Source organism: Nilaparvata lugens, chromosome 1 (assembly GCF_014356525.2).
Source record: "Nilaparvata lugens isolate BPH chromosome 1, ASM1435652v1, whole genome shotgun sequence".
NCBI lineage: Eukaryota > Metazoa > Arthropoda > Insecta > Hemiptera > Delphacidae > Nilaparvata > Nilaparvata lugens.
In genome coordinates this window covers 30,616,114-30,633,089 of record NC_052504.1, presented here as the reverse complement: position 1 = coordinate 30,633,089, position 16,976 = coordinate 30,616,114, and the positions used below count along the sequence as shown (strand labels likewise).

Here is a 16,976-nt window from a genome sequence, read left to right as displayed (position 1 = left end):
CACATTTAGCATATTTGAAGGAAGCGGCAGACATTGACGAGTGGCCTGAGCAGAATGGAGGGCTGCTGCCGAACTTGAGGGTCCCTGACATTTGCGTAAAGCACACAGCAGACGGCAAACTTGCAATCCAGCAGCCAGCAGCCAACAGCCACAGTCAGCCGACCAGCAATCGCACATTCAGTTTGTATAAAACTAGAAGTGAACCGGCCGACCGGTTCTAGTTGTTGGAGCACTACAGACATGGCAGCATTCACCTCACTCACGGTATGTACAATATCACTTCTTAATTTTGCAATATGATTGTGGGTGGCACAGCTGATCTCCAATTTCGGGGACTCGAGATGATAAGGGTTATCAATCCTCTTTCGAGGATGACAATTGTTATCTCTATTGTTATTGTTTACCTCTTTCAAGGATGACTATTGTTATACAGTTTTAAATATGATGTTGGACTATTGATGAATAATTGACACATTTGCAATCGGCTCATGCTAATTTATGCTGCTAGTGATCATCCACGTGGTGAATCATAATTTTTTGCAAAGAACTCTATTTTATAATAACTTGACATAAAAACTCAAGGAGAAAATTATTTTATTGGACTCACTGATTTTGTTCAGAATAATTGTTCTTACAAACAGTGAATTTAAGCATTTCCATATTTATGTCAACATGCACAATTTGCAATAACTTTTCCTTTCATTCATTTATCATGTATTGGATAGTATTATGTTACTTTGCTCTTGATGATTTTATAAAGATTATAAATCCATTTATTTATTTTATCTATTCATTAATTTACAATGCAAATGACACTAAGGCAATAACATTATAGAAGATAAAATAATATGGTAGTCCTTGGACAAAGTCCAAGATAAGGTGAACATAAAATCTTTATCTATATATCCATAATTAATTAGAGAGTTTTAAAATAGACTTAATTTATAACCTTGCTATTTTATATGCCTATTCTCATAAAAGATGGATTCGAGAACAGCTTGAAACTGCCTATGAAAATCAAGTGTCCGTTTTTATTTTTCGATGGAGGCCTGAAAGTGTATTTTTGCATGTGAGGGTGCCTGTCGGTGATAAGACTATTGACGACTAATCAAGGATGTGATACACTTAACTATTACTGTGCCTCAGTCGTTGTTAATATCTAGTGATCAATATGGAATTGAATTGAATTAATGTTCCAATTATTCAACATTTTTGTTGAATGTAATGATTATTAATTAAGACAATAGTTTTTTTTGAAGGCATACTGTGATTCATAACTCCATATTAGACACATAATCAAAAGTTATAGCTTGTAAGTTAATACATAGTTGCCAACACTCACGAATTCGTGAGTAGCATAAACTTATCTGACATGACTTTTAAGAAGAAGGAACTTTCAAGGAACTAAATTGTCAACTTGAGTTTTTCAACAAATGATGAAAATCTAGTATGTAAATCGACACAAATTACACGAATGAGATTGAAGAATCAGATCATAATTGATTATTTCTTCGAGAATACAAATTGTCACATATCGTAGTCAGTCCTAAATAAACATTCGAATAATGAAGTAAAACGTTTTTTGTTCACATTATTTTCAGTGGGTGAATGGGTAAGTTAATGCATCCCATATTAATTGCGTTTCCTACCGTTTAGCATGTATGGTTTCCGAATTTCGATTGATTGGGCTACTTGAAATCTGAACTACTGAATCGTTTGCGCATAAGTTACCTAAAAAATGCCTGTTATGTTTTTCAATTGAAAATAAATTCAACAGAGATTTGATATCGGATAGGAATTGGGTTGCAAGAGCATTATCTCTATGCTGTAGATAGAAGAGAAATAAAAACAATAACTAAGCTTTGCTAATAAACAATATTCAGATATTCGTTTTCTACATTCACGGATAACAGTATAAGAGAAAAAAAGTTATTCCATCAATGATTTTCTTGTTTCATTCACACATTCACTTTCCTATTACATCTACAAGTAAATCACTCGTATTAATGAGAATGAAAACCTGAGTAATAGAACATGAAATACGAATTAATAATTATATATTTGTGTTGCATTGTAAATGCGGTATGTAACACACGGAGGTAATGTGACTATCGAATGCCACAAAACGTCCTCATTTGGTCATAATAAGAAAAGGGGAATGCTACATACTGCTACTTTCCACCTGACAGCTTGCCAAATACTAAACAGCTAGTAGGATTGTACTATTCAAACGTTGATAAAATTGTGCAAAGGCATAGGCATCAATATTTCTATACTCATTTTTTAATCAAAGTTTCATCTTACCAATAATCAATTACTATGACCAATAGAAGACTCCTCAACAAATTCATAACAGCAATCTTGAGTCTTTGTTCGAGTTTATTAGTTTAACATTACTATTAGCACAAATGTAGGCGTCATTATAAAAGTAAAACATCGTTTAATGAGGGTAAATTCTCGATTCTCTACTACAATAGGAAAATGGAATTTTAACCCTCCAAAAATCCCATTTCATTTGAATTAATAAACCCGATCGAATCTTGATAACCATGATGAAATAATCGAAAATATTAAGTGAGCTGTATGGAGCTCAGACCTTAAATGGACAAAATTACTCATCCAATAACCAGGCTTATCTATTAGTAATTTTTGAGTTCAATTAATCATTTCTATTTATATGATTGAATATCATAATCAAATCTTATATCAAGATACTGGTAGGCTATCCCATTAAATATTGATATCTATGTATCATGCTGAATAGTAGAGTGAACATTAATGCAAACTTCCCAACATCATCTAATAAAAATTCATTCTATGTCTAGTACAATTTGTTAATAATTGCTAATTGGCTGGAATAGATTTTCTCGATTTACTTAACTTTCCTTTAATTATCACTCATCACTTCGAATTGACCTGGTTTGCATTAACTGATTGATAAGCAAAGTGACTCTATTTCATCAGTTTGCCCCAATAACAGTGTGATTCAGGTTCAGGTGTAGGCTATTATCAATGCATGTGTGACACGCTAATGAACGAGTTAAAAACTGGTTCTGTTATTTCTAGACATGTATCCCAGCTCATATATATGCTTTCTCTCCTTTTATTCGTCAGGCGGATTACGTAATTTCAATCACTTTCAGGAAACATAAGATTGGTCTAGACGCGATAATATGCCCTATTTTGAAATCAGGGGGTTGCCTTACTGCTCCTATTTGGAAAAAAAAGTTAGTTACAATGCGATAGAGAGCAAACAGGTCCCTCGTCCACTTTTTCAAGAAAAATTTAATCACTCTTGTTTGTAATTTTCCATCTTCCTCGTTAAAAACCTAATCACTCAGTAGCCATATCTCTCAAGATTTAAAAAGAATCGACTGCCAAACAGTAGGAATTTTTGTACACAATTGCAAAATTAACCATTCTCTATCATTTTTCAATAACTGAAAAAAATCTGTTCGAAATGTTTTATGTTATACAAGATTATTTCTAATCACAGTTTTTGTAGAAAGGATGATATGCTAATTAATAAGCTTTTATAAGCTTTAACTAATGTGACAGAACATTGAACATCACACCTTTATATTCGTTAAGAAGTTTTCAGTAATATTTCCTTCGTGAATGCAAGCAACTACTCCCTTCAACTATAATTTTAATGCCGTGAAATAATGTTACTACATAATTCAAAGTTGCCTTGTCTTTTTTACACGACATTATCGCTAAGCAATTGGAGTAGTAATAGAGTGAGAATGTTGTAACCGAATCATTATTCAATAAGGAATAGAATAGACCCTACAATTATAGAGCAAACTAGTTGAAGTCCGGTATGTGAGTGTTTTATTGGTTGGTGTTGGTGAGTAATAACGGGTTCAGGTAAAACCGTCCAATCGGCCTTGCCATATTGAAACTGTATTCATAGCGGAACTGCTCTATTACAAGTTGCATAGTGCACACATACACGCCTGTCTCTTGCCTGATTATGATTACTTCATTGTCTATGCACTCGACACTCAACAATATTGATATGATCACATGTAATGCACAATACATACCGTACTTTATTTGGATCTGCAAGCAACAATAATTTCATGGTCTAAAAATAGCTCCCAACGTCATGATGAAATTGATAAAATTATGACTTAGTATTATTTAGCTGAAATTTTGATGAATAACGTCTTATCAATTCATTGATCTCATTTTTAGAATAAGTAAGATGGCCTACTGGAAATTCTCTATAGAGGATGTCTTAGACCTTGAAAAATGCTATTAGGCCATAGTAAGATCATGCTGATTCAAGACAATTAAATGCATTTATGTTGTATTTTTCACCCAAGAAATCTAACCCTTTTGGTATCATACCAAACCTGAAATAAAAAGTAGGCATCCCAAAAACCCTTATATCTTCTGGAAATACTTCTACCTTCTACCATTGATCAGTATGATCAATAAGAGTCCAATCACTGTATGGAATTAGATGTATATATTTCTGAATTGCAGTGTCTACATTCATTTTTGGCGATTTTAATAGTTTTCCCACTATTACACTTTTTCACTTTATGACTTACCTTTACTTATACTTGATAATACTTTTTAATGTATTTCACAGCAGAATGGTACAAATTAAGAAGTTATGGTGAGCTGCTGTTACTTATAGCTTTTCATCGCAGCCATTAAAATCAGTGTGTGCAAACAGCAGGGGTGCCGAAACCCCAACCTCCATGGACGCACCACTCTCAATTTACAACAAAAAATCGGGCCACCGAGCTTCGCTCGTTATTTTTCATATCGGGGACCGAGCTTCGCTCTGGAGTACAAAAGCATAAATAATTTATTACAAAAGAAGAAATTATAATAGCATTCATAGTTCATACAGGAATGTTCTATCTAATCACAGTGAATTGAGATTTATTCCCAGAGGAATGCAAGAATTTCCCTCACAAAGGCCCGGTTGCACAAAAACCGGTTGAATTTTAATCCTGATTAATTTCACGTGAACCAAATCAGAGAAGACCATTTCAAAAAGATGGATCCACTGGAATTGATCAGGATTGAAAATAACTCGGCTTTTTTGCAACCGGCACTAAGTACCCGATTAAATGATTACAAAAGTTCAACAGCTGAGTCCTAATTTTGACACAGTCCACCACACATGAACTCGCTCACTCACTTCCATCATCAACAGATGACGAAATAATTATTATTAGCTGTTTTCCAAAGGATGAATAATAATTAACCTTTTAATGTCCTTCAGCGAGTTTTCCCAGGGATGAGACCTAGTGCAATCGAATTTTTATATTATAAACCTACTATGTTCTGAATTTCGTGAGAATCGTTAGAGCCGTTTTCGAGATCCGGTGAAATACAAACATCTAAACATCCAAACATCTAAACATATAAACAGAAATTGTTCGTTCAATAGTATAGGATTTATTGATAAACAGAACACAATTCTCTTAAATGATCTTGTTTATATTTCACAGCTGGCTATATGTCATCTTATGAATTTCGGGGATGCGATATTTTGATTTTTCACATACTCACTCGCTCACTCACTTTTTTACTATCCACAGCTGTTTCAGCCAAGGATGAATTATCCTTTTAATGTCGTTCAGCGAGTTTTCCCAAGGATAAGACCTAGTGCAATAGAATTTTTATGATCATAAACCTACTAGGTTACAAATTTCGTGAAAATCGTTAGAGCTGTTTTTGAGATCCGTTAAACATAAATAACCAGATATAAAAATATATACAAATATACAGAAATTGCTCGCTTAATATAATAGGATTCAGCTTCAAATCCGCTCACTAACTATGCGAAATACAGAAAAAAATTCTGACCTTTTTTGTTACTCCCATGATTTTGTTTTTGAGTAATCCCTTCACCCCCCTCTCCACGTCCCAACACCCTCTGCCAACCCCTGGTGGTGAAATTGTAACATGGACAGAAAAAATAGTCTGTGATTGTACTGTAAAAGGATTCTTTTATCCTTAATCTAGTCTTGTAATTTAGCCTTTCACTTAGTTTGTCGCTTTGTCCACAGGTTGCGGTAGCAGCGCTGATTTTGGCAGCAGGAGTTTCGTCACAGCAGTACTCGCAAAGCTCCAACTTCGTGGACGATGGCAGCTACGAATACCAGGAGGCTGCACCCCCCAGGCCTGCCCCCCGGCCTGCACCCCTCAGTAGGCCCCAGTCTGGCCCCCCTCCAGCCTCTTTCTCCAGGCCAAGCTCCTTCGCCGCTGCACCAAAACCCACTCCAGTTCCAATTCTGAAGCAAATTAACAGGTGAACATTATGTCATTATCAAAGGGTTGGCAATATTGAAAGTTTCATAAAGAGTTTTTGTAAGTTGTGACTGTTGAAATATGATAGTAATCAACCACTACTAAGCTGCTGCGGTGAGAGTTCTATCAAAACCAAAAGAATGCTTTAGAAATTGAGTCTTTAAATGAGTCTTAAATTGAGTTTTAAATTGAGTCTTAAGATGTTTGTTATACGAGACCAAGCAAAATATAAAATGATTTTTTGAATGTAAAGAATAACAAACGTCACGTCACTTGGATTTTCAAGAGAGAAAATTTCAAGGAACCGTTCATTAGAATAGTCTTCAACGGTAACTTAAACGATTCTCTCACACCCAAAAGCATACAATCATTGATGTAAATGAGAAAATAATGAACTATCAAGTTGTTCTAGATTGTCAAAAATTGCATTCATTCCATGGGCATTATCAGGCATTTACTCATGCCATAGAATAAACAAACTTTAATTCCATCAATATACCATAGAATAAACAATATTCAAATCTTCAGTGCCATCAATATGCCATGCAATAAATAATCTGTATAGGTCCTCTCTGCTCATGCACATAGCATTATAGATGTATAAATCTCACGAATATTGAGTCAATCATTCCCTAACATTGATTTGAGGCAATATTCCTGAACAATTCAAATAAAGATTCATAGCTTCAATAGGAATATATATAAACCCAAATATTCTTCCAACCCAAGGCATGCACGGACATACCTGATCTGTACAAATTGAACTCATTAAACTATTGAATGGGGCAATTATTATCGATCGATATCAGTCATTTCAAGGAAATAATTAGTCTCCTGTTCCAGTTTCAAAAAACAATGGAGTAACTATATAGGAAGAAAAACGTGGTAATTATTTGAAATCCGTCCAAAAACTCTTTATAAAAAACTACTGGAACCAAATTCTTTGATTATGCATAAGAATAGTCTCCAAAAGTTAAAGCTTCATCCCCATTTTGGATAATCATAAATTTAATGTACTAGTCACAAATTTCAAAATACACTACTATACAGTAATAGAAATTGTGGTAAAATTAATTGGAAAAATATTTTATTCATATCCATGTAAATCTGGAATCGCATTCCAAAAAACACCGGGAAAGAATCCAATATTTTCCTAATCTCCAATTCAAAGCACGGACAATCCTTATGATCGATTTTCAAATCAAGAGCTCAGGAGACATAAAGCTCAGGCCACTTGACCTTCACAGCCCATAGGCAGTCTACTCTCCGATAGCATTTCAGCAAATATCGTGGCAAATCGATCTTTTTACTTGAATGTCTGTTCATAACACGAGTCTCCCACGTGGAAGTGATCCAGTTAGATGTTTGAAAACCGTTCGCCAAGAAAATGGTAATGGAGAATTCCTTGTTGAGAGTGAAACAGCCAATATCCAGTTCACCTTGGACACTGTGGCCAGTCCGTAATGACCCCAGCAAGGACACAACACGGGACGGGCAGACAAATCCATGTCTATTCCTATTCCTGTATTTTTTCCACCTACAAGCTAGACATTCATTGTTCTGGGTAACCTTTTGAACGGTATTTGGGCTTGCGTAACGTGTAAAATGTATCCAGCGCACGTGGAAAGTATCTCAATTATTATGAGAGCAATCATAAACTTGAAAAGCTACTATATACCCCGCCCGCAGAATAACGATTCATTATCTCTATTGATTGTAGAATTATATCTACTGTTCTAAGTTGTACAAATTGCTGGGAAATTTAGTGCAAATTGAGCTATAAATAATGTTAAAGTGAGGAGGAGGAGGAGCTTCCAATGGATCAGGTCTGAATTAAAAAATACAAGAAAGTGATCCATGAAAGATGAATTAATACTCTCCAGTTGCATGTATATGAATCACCGTAGCATGTATATGAATAAGAGTAGAGCCTCAAGACTCAGGATTATGCTCTATGAATACCTGAAAGTATATCTAGGTACTTAGTAGGACTCAATTTAGTGTTTGAAAGACACTAATTCGATTAATGATTAAGACTCACTCATATTGGGAATCATTCACATACATGCGTCTGTTGACTTTACTCTACTCTACTCTAAATATTTTCCTAAGAGATTTTTTGATTTTGGTTTCTTCTGGAATGACAATGAGTGAATGACATTACAGCATTTTTATCAGCCAAATACATGATTAGGAAATTTTGTCTTTATTGAAATTCGAGAGACAATTGAAAGGCAGGAGGAAGACACTCGTTAATTCAAATGCTGTCTCATATAAATATTCTTACATTCAAACATATTGTCTCATAATTCAAGAGAGCAATCTTATGATATGCAGATAGTGTTCTATTGAGTAGGCCTAATAGAGGTCAGTTCCCATTATTAATTGTTTAGGAAATGCACCTGATTATCAGTATGAACGGATAATACTTGTTCCGGTTATTAAGTGATAATTAAAAACTCTCACTACGTATTTCCGGAAGTAGATGGAGCAAATAATAAGTAACTAATTGATGAAGACAAGAGGTAACAGTCTCACTCCCACAGCTACTTATTGTAACACTGGTTGCTTTTGAATCATTGTGGATCAGAACAAATGTACTTGTAGTCCTAATCAGGTTTGAGGAACGAAGTACATTATTTTTTTCAGATAACAAACTAAGTTAGTACTTATAACAATCGTCAAGCTATTGAAAAAACAACTGTTACAATCATTGAGAATGACGATCATTTTCTATTATCCTTTTACAGTATTATTACAACAAGCATCCTGCATTGTCCTTTTACATACAATAACGAAGTTATCTGTTCTCGCTTCACATTAAATATAATTCAGAAAATGTTCTATCAAAAATTACAAATTCTAATTCAAATCAGGAATTTTCCGAATAATATTGAGCACTCGATACCAATTCTATCTTTAAAGACCCAAATTTTGAGTTCTGGACTTTTCCATGAATAAAATTCTGAATTTCAAATCACTCTTCAAGTATGGTGGGTGTGTACAGTGAGAGGGAGTGTCATAGAAGTTTTTTCATTCCTGATCCTACAAATTCTAATAGGATTGCTTGCAGTTATTACTGTTTTCGAGCAAATAATACTGATTGTCAGTGGCGTTCTAACTCGATTAAAAGGACAACGCATCTTTAGAATATTCTTAGCATATTTTCAAGCATTTTAAAAATATTCTAATATTGAAGATGTCCCCTTATTTTTGTATTCTGGAAAGTACAATAAGGAGAGAAAAAGTATAATAAGGAGAGATATAATTAAAGAACTCACAAACAGAACTAATAGAGAAAACTGAAATGCAAATAAGAAGTGGCTCCTCATAATAGAAGTGAACTGCATCCATTATGTTTGGTTTGTTGAATTGCCTGTTCATATTCCATGAAGAAGTAGCAGTTGAATGATTATAAAAGAGACCACAAATGGATCATTTCAGGGCGCACATACTGACATCTTGGCACAGCAACCTAAATATTATTCCAACTCAAGGAAGTGACAGAACTATATTGTTCTTTAGAGCTATTTTGAATGAGTTAATTTTTGATTATGTAAGAACGCAAATGTCACTATTGTCTTACCATAAAGCAGTAATTTCCAACTCTTGTGATGGATACTGTTGTGGGTGTGTTACGTCGTGTCTTCACTGAATTTAAAACAATATTTTTGTTACCCGTTTTCACGTTTTGCACACATTGAATGCAATGATCGTGTGAAACGTTTTTCTGATTTTTGCTTGAACATTATCTGACACAGCATTCATGATACTACTGAGGATATGAAAGATCACCAACTATAATTTCATATGAAATACACTTTAGTAGTTTTTAAAGATACCGTACATGAAACTATGATAATTATTTATATAGAGATATTTTTTCAATTCATTAGGGTAGAATGGAAAATAATTATTGGGGATGGCGTTCCAGCTAAGTTTTTGAGTTATCACTTGGAGCATAATAATACATGTAGAAAGAGCGACTTGAATAATATGTGAAGAGAATCATGAAGAACATACATTTGAAAACCGCAAGTATCATCAATACAAATAGTAACCACCATTCTATGAGAGTGAGTCCAACAGTTCAGTTCTGATTTTCCCAGTCAATCCAGATAATGGAATTTGACATTGAAAATTCCGATTTCCAGATTTCAAATAGGAGATGGTATATAATAGTAGAAAGGATATAAATGAAAACGAGGGAAGTTCAGATGTAAATCCTGGCAACTGATAATATCAATTTTGAATATGACAATCTATCATCTCGGAATAAAATATATCCTGGATAAATACATCCAGAGAATAGATTCAATCATAAGAATAGTGAAATATGACATATAGAACCTACAAAGTGGTTGAATCTTCACAATCACGGAGGTTTTGAATGATCAATAGAGTAGATCAAAACTCGATTGAATATTGTGCAATCAGGTGAATGAACCATTCTGAATGCGTGGCTAAATTATTTAGTATTCTTTGTGGCGCCGTTGCCCTTTATATTAGAATCATAGGCATTTTGAATTCACAAATGATCACAAAATAGAAGCTAATGAGTCGCCACATAAATTACGAGTTGACAAACATTGTGGATTATGAGGGATAATACGTGTAAATGAGTTGAAAGGTCATCCAGAGATACGATTAATAAAAGTGAGTCACTCATGTAAATGGTGGGCTAATTTGATGTTAGCACTGATTTTCTATATTCATTGGAGCGAGCACTGAATGAGTCTTTATTATATCATCATGCATATTAGAAAGGTCCCCACGGGTAACCTAATAGAAGGAGCTGCTAAAAACTCAGATGGACTGTATTTTTGAGTATCATTACCTTTTTTTCAAAAATGTAACAGACCAACTATGCTATTACTTGGTAAATGACCATCTCTAGTGGCAGTGATTGTTGGGGCGTTGTAGATTACGCAAGTGCTCTGGAAAGCAATCTCAGCACCCTTCACTTTCCTCATCACCGCCAGCATTGTAACAATAACAACAATAATTTCATAGAGGGGTCAAGGTCTCATTTATCCCGAGCGTGATTTTTACTTTCTTCCAGCTTTCAAATTGCCCAAGTATTATACATCAGCGCAGCCATTAGAAGTCAAAAAGCCTGTGTAATCACTTGAACTTGATGTTTATAGTGGCAATTTCAATGTCAGGTTGTATCACGACATAAATTCAATCAATCATGGCTCTCCCTCTCGTCAACTACCAGATTTCAGAATTATCATGATCTAGAAGAGAAAGAGAGTTGAAACTCAGAGTGGACATGTTTATATTATTCTTTGACTAGATTAGGTAGTCTTTTTTGTTCCTCTACTCTCATCATCTGAAAAAAACGTATATTATTGGTTGATCGTATAATATGTCTGCTATTTAGAATTCAACAAATTCCTTTATTCAACATAATAAGTAGACATGGAATTATCATAACGATGTATTAACAAATCCGAAACCATATTGAGAATAAAAAAAGTATGGAACTTGGGAAATTGAAGCTTGACACTTTAAATTTCGTTAAAAATAAATAAACTTAATGTTTTACATGGATAACGGTATCTCAGTGTTGAAACCAGGAACAGGAAATAACTCAATCACTTTTCAAAACATTTCAGATTTTATTTACTCAAATGAATACAAGAACAAGTTAACCACTCACTTCTCAACATTTTTACAACCAATTAAAACACTTGATCTCGAAGTAAAACAGTAAATCGAAGTGATTCGTACAGCTAACTGTAAAAATATCGAGATTGACGAATCTTCTTTGATGTTAGAAAGAGCTTTTTTCAAGATAAAATTCAAGAACACTTATCAGAAACATTCTAGACCATAGAATATATATAGACCATGAATTATAATATATGAGAAATCCATTCACTCATAATGGACAGTTCAAATTCCTTTCAATCATCCTTATTTTCCTTATTAATTCTAAACGATATTATTTATATAATTTCTTCCTTCATACTCATGTCCCTTTGTCTTTATTTTCAATTCCTGTTATACTTCTCCCTTCCTGCTCTGCTTTTCTCTTTATCGTATCATTTTCTCTCATCCCCTCCAAATCGTTTCCATCAATTCTTAGCCCACTTCTAACTGACTTCTCTCTCGAAATATATCTCTCATCCCTCTCCATGTAAAAGTTCGAGTTTCGAATAAATCTCTCTTTGAAGTTCGAATAAAAATATTGTAATCTGTAGCAATATTTAGCTTAGAGCTTGTGAATCATTGTTTGTTCTTCATAATAGTTTTGGTCACATCTCATCAGCTTTACGTGGAAAATCCTGTGTGACTTCTTGTATGCAGTTTTTTGTACAATACCATTACTTTTCAGAGTTTTCAATCAGTGTAAATCGGAAAAACGGAAGACGTTTCGTGTCATAGTTGGCGTGAAATGGCGTTACCTATGTACATGCTCGTGCCAGCGCATACGCAAGTGGCATCAATAAATAATGGCCAGCGCAATTGGGATTCGAACAGCAATAATAGCTGCTTTACATGTATAGTGCGACTCTTCTTATACCGTCAGCATTGGTTGAATTAGTAAGGCATTTATGTTATATGTAGGGAATTCTGACAGTTTAAAGTGAATCTCACTATAGCAGACAATCACTTTCGTTCTCTGCACTGCGCAGAAGGTGAATTTTTATACTTTCTTTCACGGCTGTCTGAGCGCGCGCTTTAGATTTTGGAATGTGTGTGTGGTCGCCGTAGTCTCTCATTAGCCCAACCGGTAGAGCACTATTCAGACTACTGACCGCCTTGAAACGGAAGTCCTGTCTAACATTGCATGAACAAAATAGTCCACATGTTATTGCTAGAGATAGAGTATGAATATTCAAAGACTATCAATATTCAGATAATAAGCTTGAACACATTTATCATACTACTGATTACAACTGCAATATTTTGTGACATGAAACTATGTGTTTTTCATTACGAGTATATAAAAGTACTGTTAGTATAAAGAAAAAGTAAGCAAATAAGTTAAGGATAAAACAATGAATCCGATAAGAGCCTTGAAAAGTGTCTACTGAAACGTGTCGCATCCAGTTGGTACTGAGAGCCACTAATCAATAAAATTGATTCAATTCTTTCAGATATGTATCATCTTGTTAGAAGAACCTGTAAAGCTGAAGTTCAACATACCACTTCACGAAAATCATCATGTCTCTTAAATCTGTAATGAAGGTTAATCATAGAAATATCTTCATCATGAAAAATAAAAAACTCACTGTATCGTCCCCCATGTGGTTTTCACATCTTTCTCATTATTGATTCATAATTATTTCCATTTTTTCTAGGCACAACGAGGACGGTTCATACACGTACGGCTACGAGGGTGCCGACGGCAGCTTCAAGATTGAGACAAAGCTGAACACCGGCGAAGTGATGGGCAAATACGGATACGTAGACGACCTGGGCAAGGTGCGCGTCGTCGAGTACGGAGCGAACAAGTACGGATTCCAGCCGGCCGGAGAGGGCATCACCGTCGCACCCCCCACCCTCGTCGACGAGTCTACCCGCAAGGGACCCGATGGTCAGCCCATCCCTGAGGACGACGGACAGTACTACGAGGAGGTTAGTTGGATCACAGCTATCTATTCTCTAAATACCAAGTATCGATGCTGGGTTGCACTAAGCGAGATCAATTTTAATGTAGTAATAGCAAAGATCCAGATTTTGCTGAGTATGGTGCGCACATATGCCTCACGCTTGTGCGTGGATGAAGAAGATTATGATTAATACGATGTTCATATGAATCAATGTACAATTTCAATTAGAACTCTCACAAATCAGTATAAGTGTCCGTTTCCGTTACAGTGCAAATATTATTCCCATGATATCTAATTGGGCTATTCTCATTCATCCCGGCCGAGCAAGTATGCTCCATTAAAAAACAATTTCAACTGACACAGACTCTGATACTAATTTGTGGGAATTCAGTTTTAGGAGGGAAGATTCTCAAAGGGAAGTGATTTTGAAGCTGACCTATGACAAGCGTTACAACAAGCCGAATGAGTAGACTTGAACATTTACAATAATTCGCTGTTTAAAATTCGCCAATCGGAGGACATACTCGCGTCAGCTTATTGAAACGCTCGTCAGTGGCCAATATTTTGAGTTTGCGATTGTCTGTTAGTGAACTAGCATCTAGCTCTAGCAACTACAATTCGAGTGGGATCACCAAGAACACAGCTGGAAATCAGTTGTTCAAAACCCCTCGTGATTAGTATGTTTAGCTTGAATGTAGAATATTTACTTTTTCTGTTCTCAATTATTGATCATGGTTGTAGAAAAGGAATATACTCAAGGCATTTGAACTTCCAAATAATGATTTCGTGATAACCTCATTTCATTGAGAATAATGTAGAATTATTGTAAACATTATTGACATTCCTTGAATGATTATTTAATTTTGCAGCAGTCTCCAGCTCCAAGACCGGCACCCCGTCCCCAGGCCCGCCCCGCACCACGCCCAGCACCCAGGCCTGCACCCAGACCAGCCCCACAGCCCCAATACCAGGAAGCACCTCTGCAGTTCGCTCAGGACTCCTTCCAGTCGCAGCCCAGCTTCTCAGCACCCGCTCCACGACCAGCTCCTTCGTCTCAGGGACCAGTCCCTCCCCGCGCCTCCATCCCCGGTGCCGCCCCCGTCTCAGCACCATCCTTCAGCCAGCCTCGTCCCCAGCAGCCACCCCCACAGAGGCAGCCACAGTTCTTCAGCCCAGCTCCAGTCTACGAGTCAAGACCCGCACCACCCCCTCAGTTCAACGCCTCCCCGGCTCCACAACAGTTCTCCGCATCACCCGCTCCTCCTCCAAGGCAGGCCTACGCCAGACAGGCATCGGGAAGCATCCTCGACCAGCTGCAGAGGGACTACGCTCTGCCCCAGGGTGCCGCTCCAGCCCTGCATGACATCACATTCGGCTCATACTAGAATCTAATTAGTACCACAAGTCAATAGATAGGTTATTTATAAGCTCGATTAGGTGATGAAAGACATTGTGTGGACGTGGAAGTCGTACGAAGAACAGAATCCACCTTTCAAACATTATGTATAGTTTTGTGATAAATCGATTCATTTATTATCGAGTCAATATTTCCTCAAATTATTAAATGATAGCACTATTAAAATCAAAAAAAGCTATCAAGTTTCGATCACAGATTTGTTGTTTGGTTAGTAGAGGAGTTATTTTGTAACATATATTGGATTATACTTTCTAAGTTTGACAATTTCATATTGAATTGATGTAAATTGAAATTTATATTGATGACTTATCACTCTTGATGACTGTGATTCCATAGAGAGGAAAAATCCTACTGAAAAAAAATGGATGCCTGCCAAAGAGAGTGATTATATAAAATTGCATTTTAGTCCATGCTCATTTTTTTGCGAGTGTATTGAAGTTTATGTTCATCCATTGGATTGATAGAGCTACGAATTTTGTTGAAAATTTTGTTTGAAATTGTGAATAAAATGAGAAACTCAATTAAAACTTTAATTTCTAAGATGAAACAGTGAATAAAAAAGACAAAAGAGATTTCTTCAAGAGAAAACACAATTTTATCCAATTTCTCTTGCTCAGTTCACATTATTTTGTTTACACCTTTCCCTGATAGTTGACAGTTTTTCTCCTATCCCTTCTCTTCCATTCCTAGTGATTGAATCATACTCCTTAAATCGTATGTGTTTTTCGACTTCCATCAATAGAAGATACCTGATACTGTACCAACAACTGAAACTTCAGTTGTATTGACACTGAAAATTTGATGATGAGATCAATTAATCTAATCATCAAATAATTTAATAGACAATTTGAAATCAAAAATTCCACGATGAGAATACTTTGAAGCTCTGTTTATTTGTGGAGATAGAGCTGAAGGAATTTGAATTTAAACTTACTAGAGCAATGTAGACAATGAAAATTGGACTCCTCCCCAATTTCAGAATTTCTCCTATTATTGGTTCAGCTTCCCCAATGATAGAGGTCGATTTTGAGAAGTATAAGTTTTGAGAAGAATTTTCATGAAGAAAGGTAAGTACCGATATTTTTTCCTCCAATAATTGGGATCATTCCAAAAACTGTTTCCAAATATCGCTTTAGTGATTCAAAAAGACACAAATATTCAAAGATCAAAGACAAAAAAATTATAGAACTACATGAATTTTTGAATTAGTAATTAACAAAATCTTGAAGTACAATCTTCAATTGAACTATAGCCATGGAGAATGTAAGACTGCTTTTTTCAAGTGCAAATTCCTTTACGATCACAAATTAGCAATTCCTCCCCTTAAATGATTCTTGATCTACTACATATAGTGCTATTTTATTATATGATTGGTATCCATTAAACTCAGCTTAAACTCTGATAATTCAGTTGCAAAGTGATCAAGTCTCACAAAAGTTTTTAGAGTAAAATCTAGATCAAGAAGTGAGCTTCACTTGTTTTCACAACCTCCCCCCACCCTGGAAATCAAACTTCTTACTTAAGAGCCTCAAAACAGATAAATATACAATCCAAATCCAAGTAATCTACCTTACTTGAGTACCTTTAATCAGATATATAAATAATTCAAAAATATGAATGAATGTCGTAACTTTGTAGACATCCAGTCATGCTCCTTATCTATTGCTTTGCCGGTTATCTTGAACAAAATTTGGATCTTGAGCTATGCTATCGAG

The 16,976-nt window shown here is 35.4% G+C and overlaps 1 protein-coding gene across 1 annotated transcript; it reads left to right on the top strand.

Moving 5' to 3' along the window:
• Window positions 1-35: 35 nt before the first annotated feature.
• Window positions 36-15,864, top strand: LOC111052384 (pistil-specific extensin-like protein). The gene is made up of 4 exons (XM_022339042.2): window positions 36-264; window positions 6,039-6,280; window positions 13,593-13,869; window positions 14,714-15,864. The coding sequence occupies exons 1-4, from the start codon at window positions 241-243 to the stop codon at window positions 15,227-15,229; spliced, it is 1,059 nt and encodes a 352-aa protein (XP_022194734.1). The 5' UTR covers window positions 36-240; the 3' UTR covers window positions 15,230-15,864.
• Window positions 15,865-16,976: the final 1,112 nt, after the last annotated feature.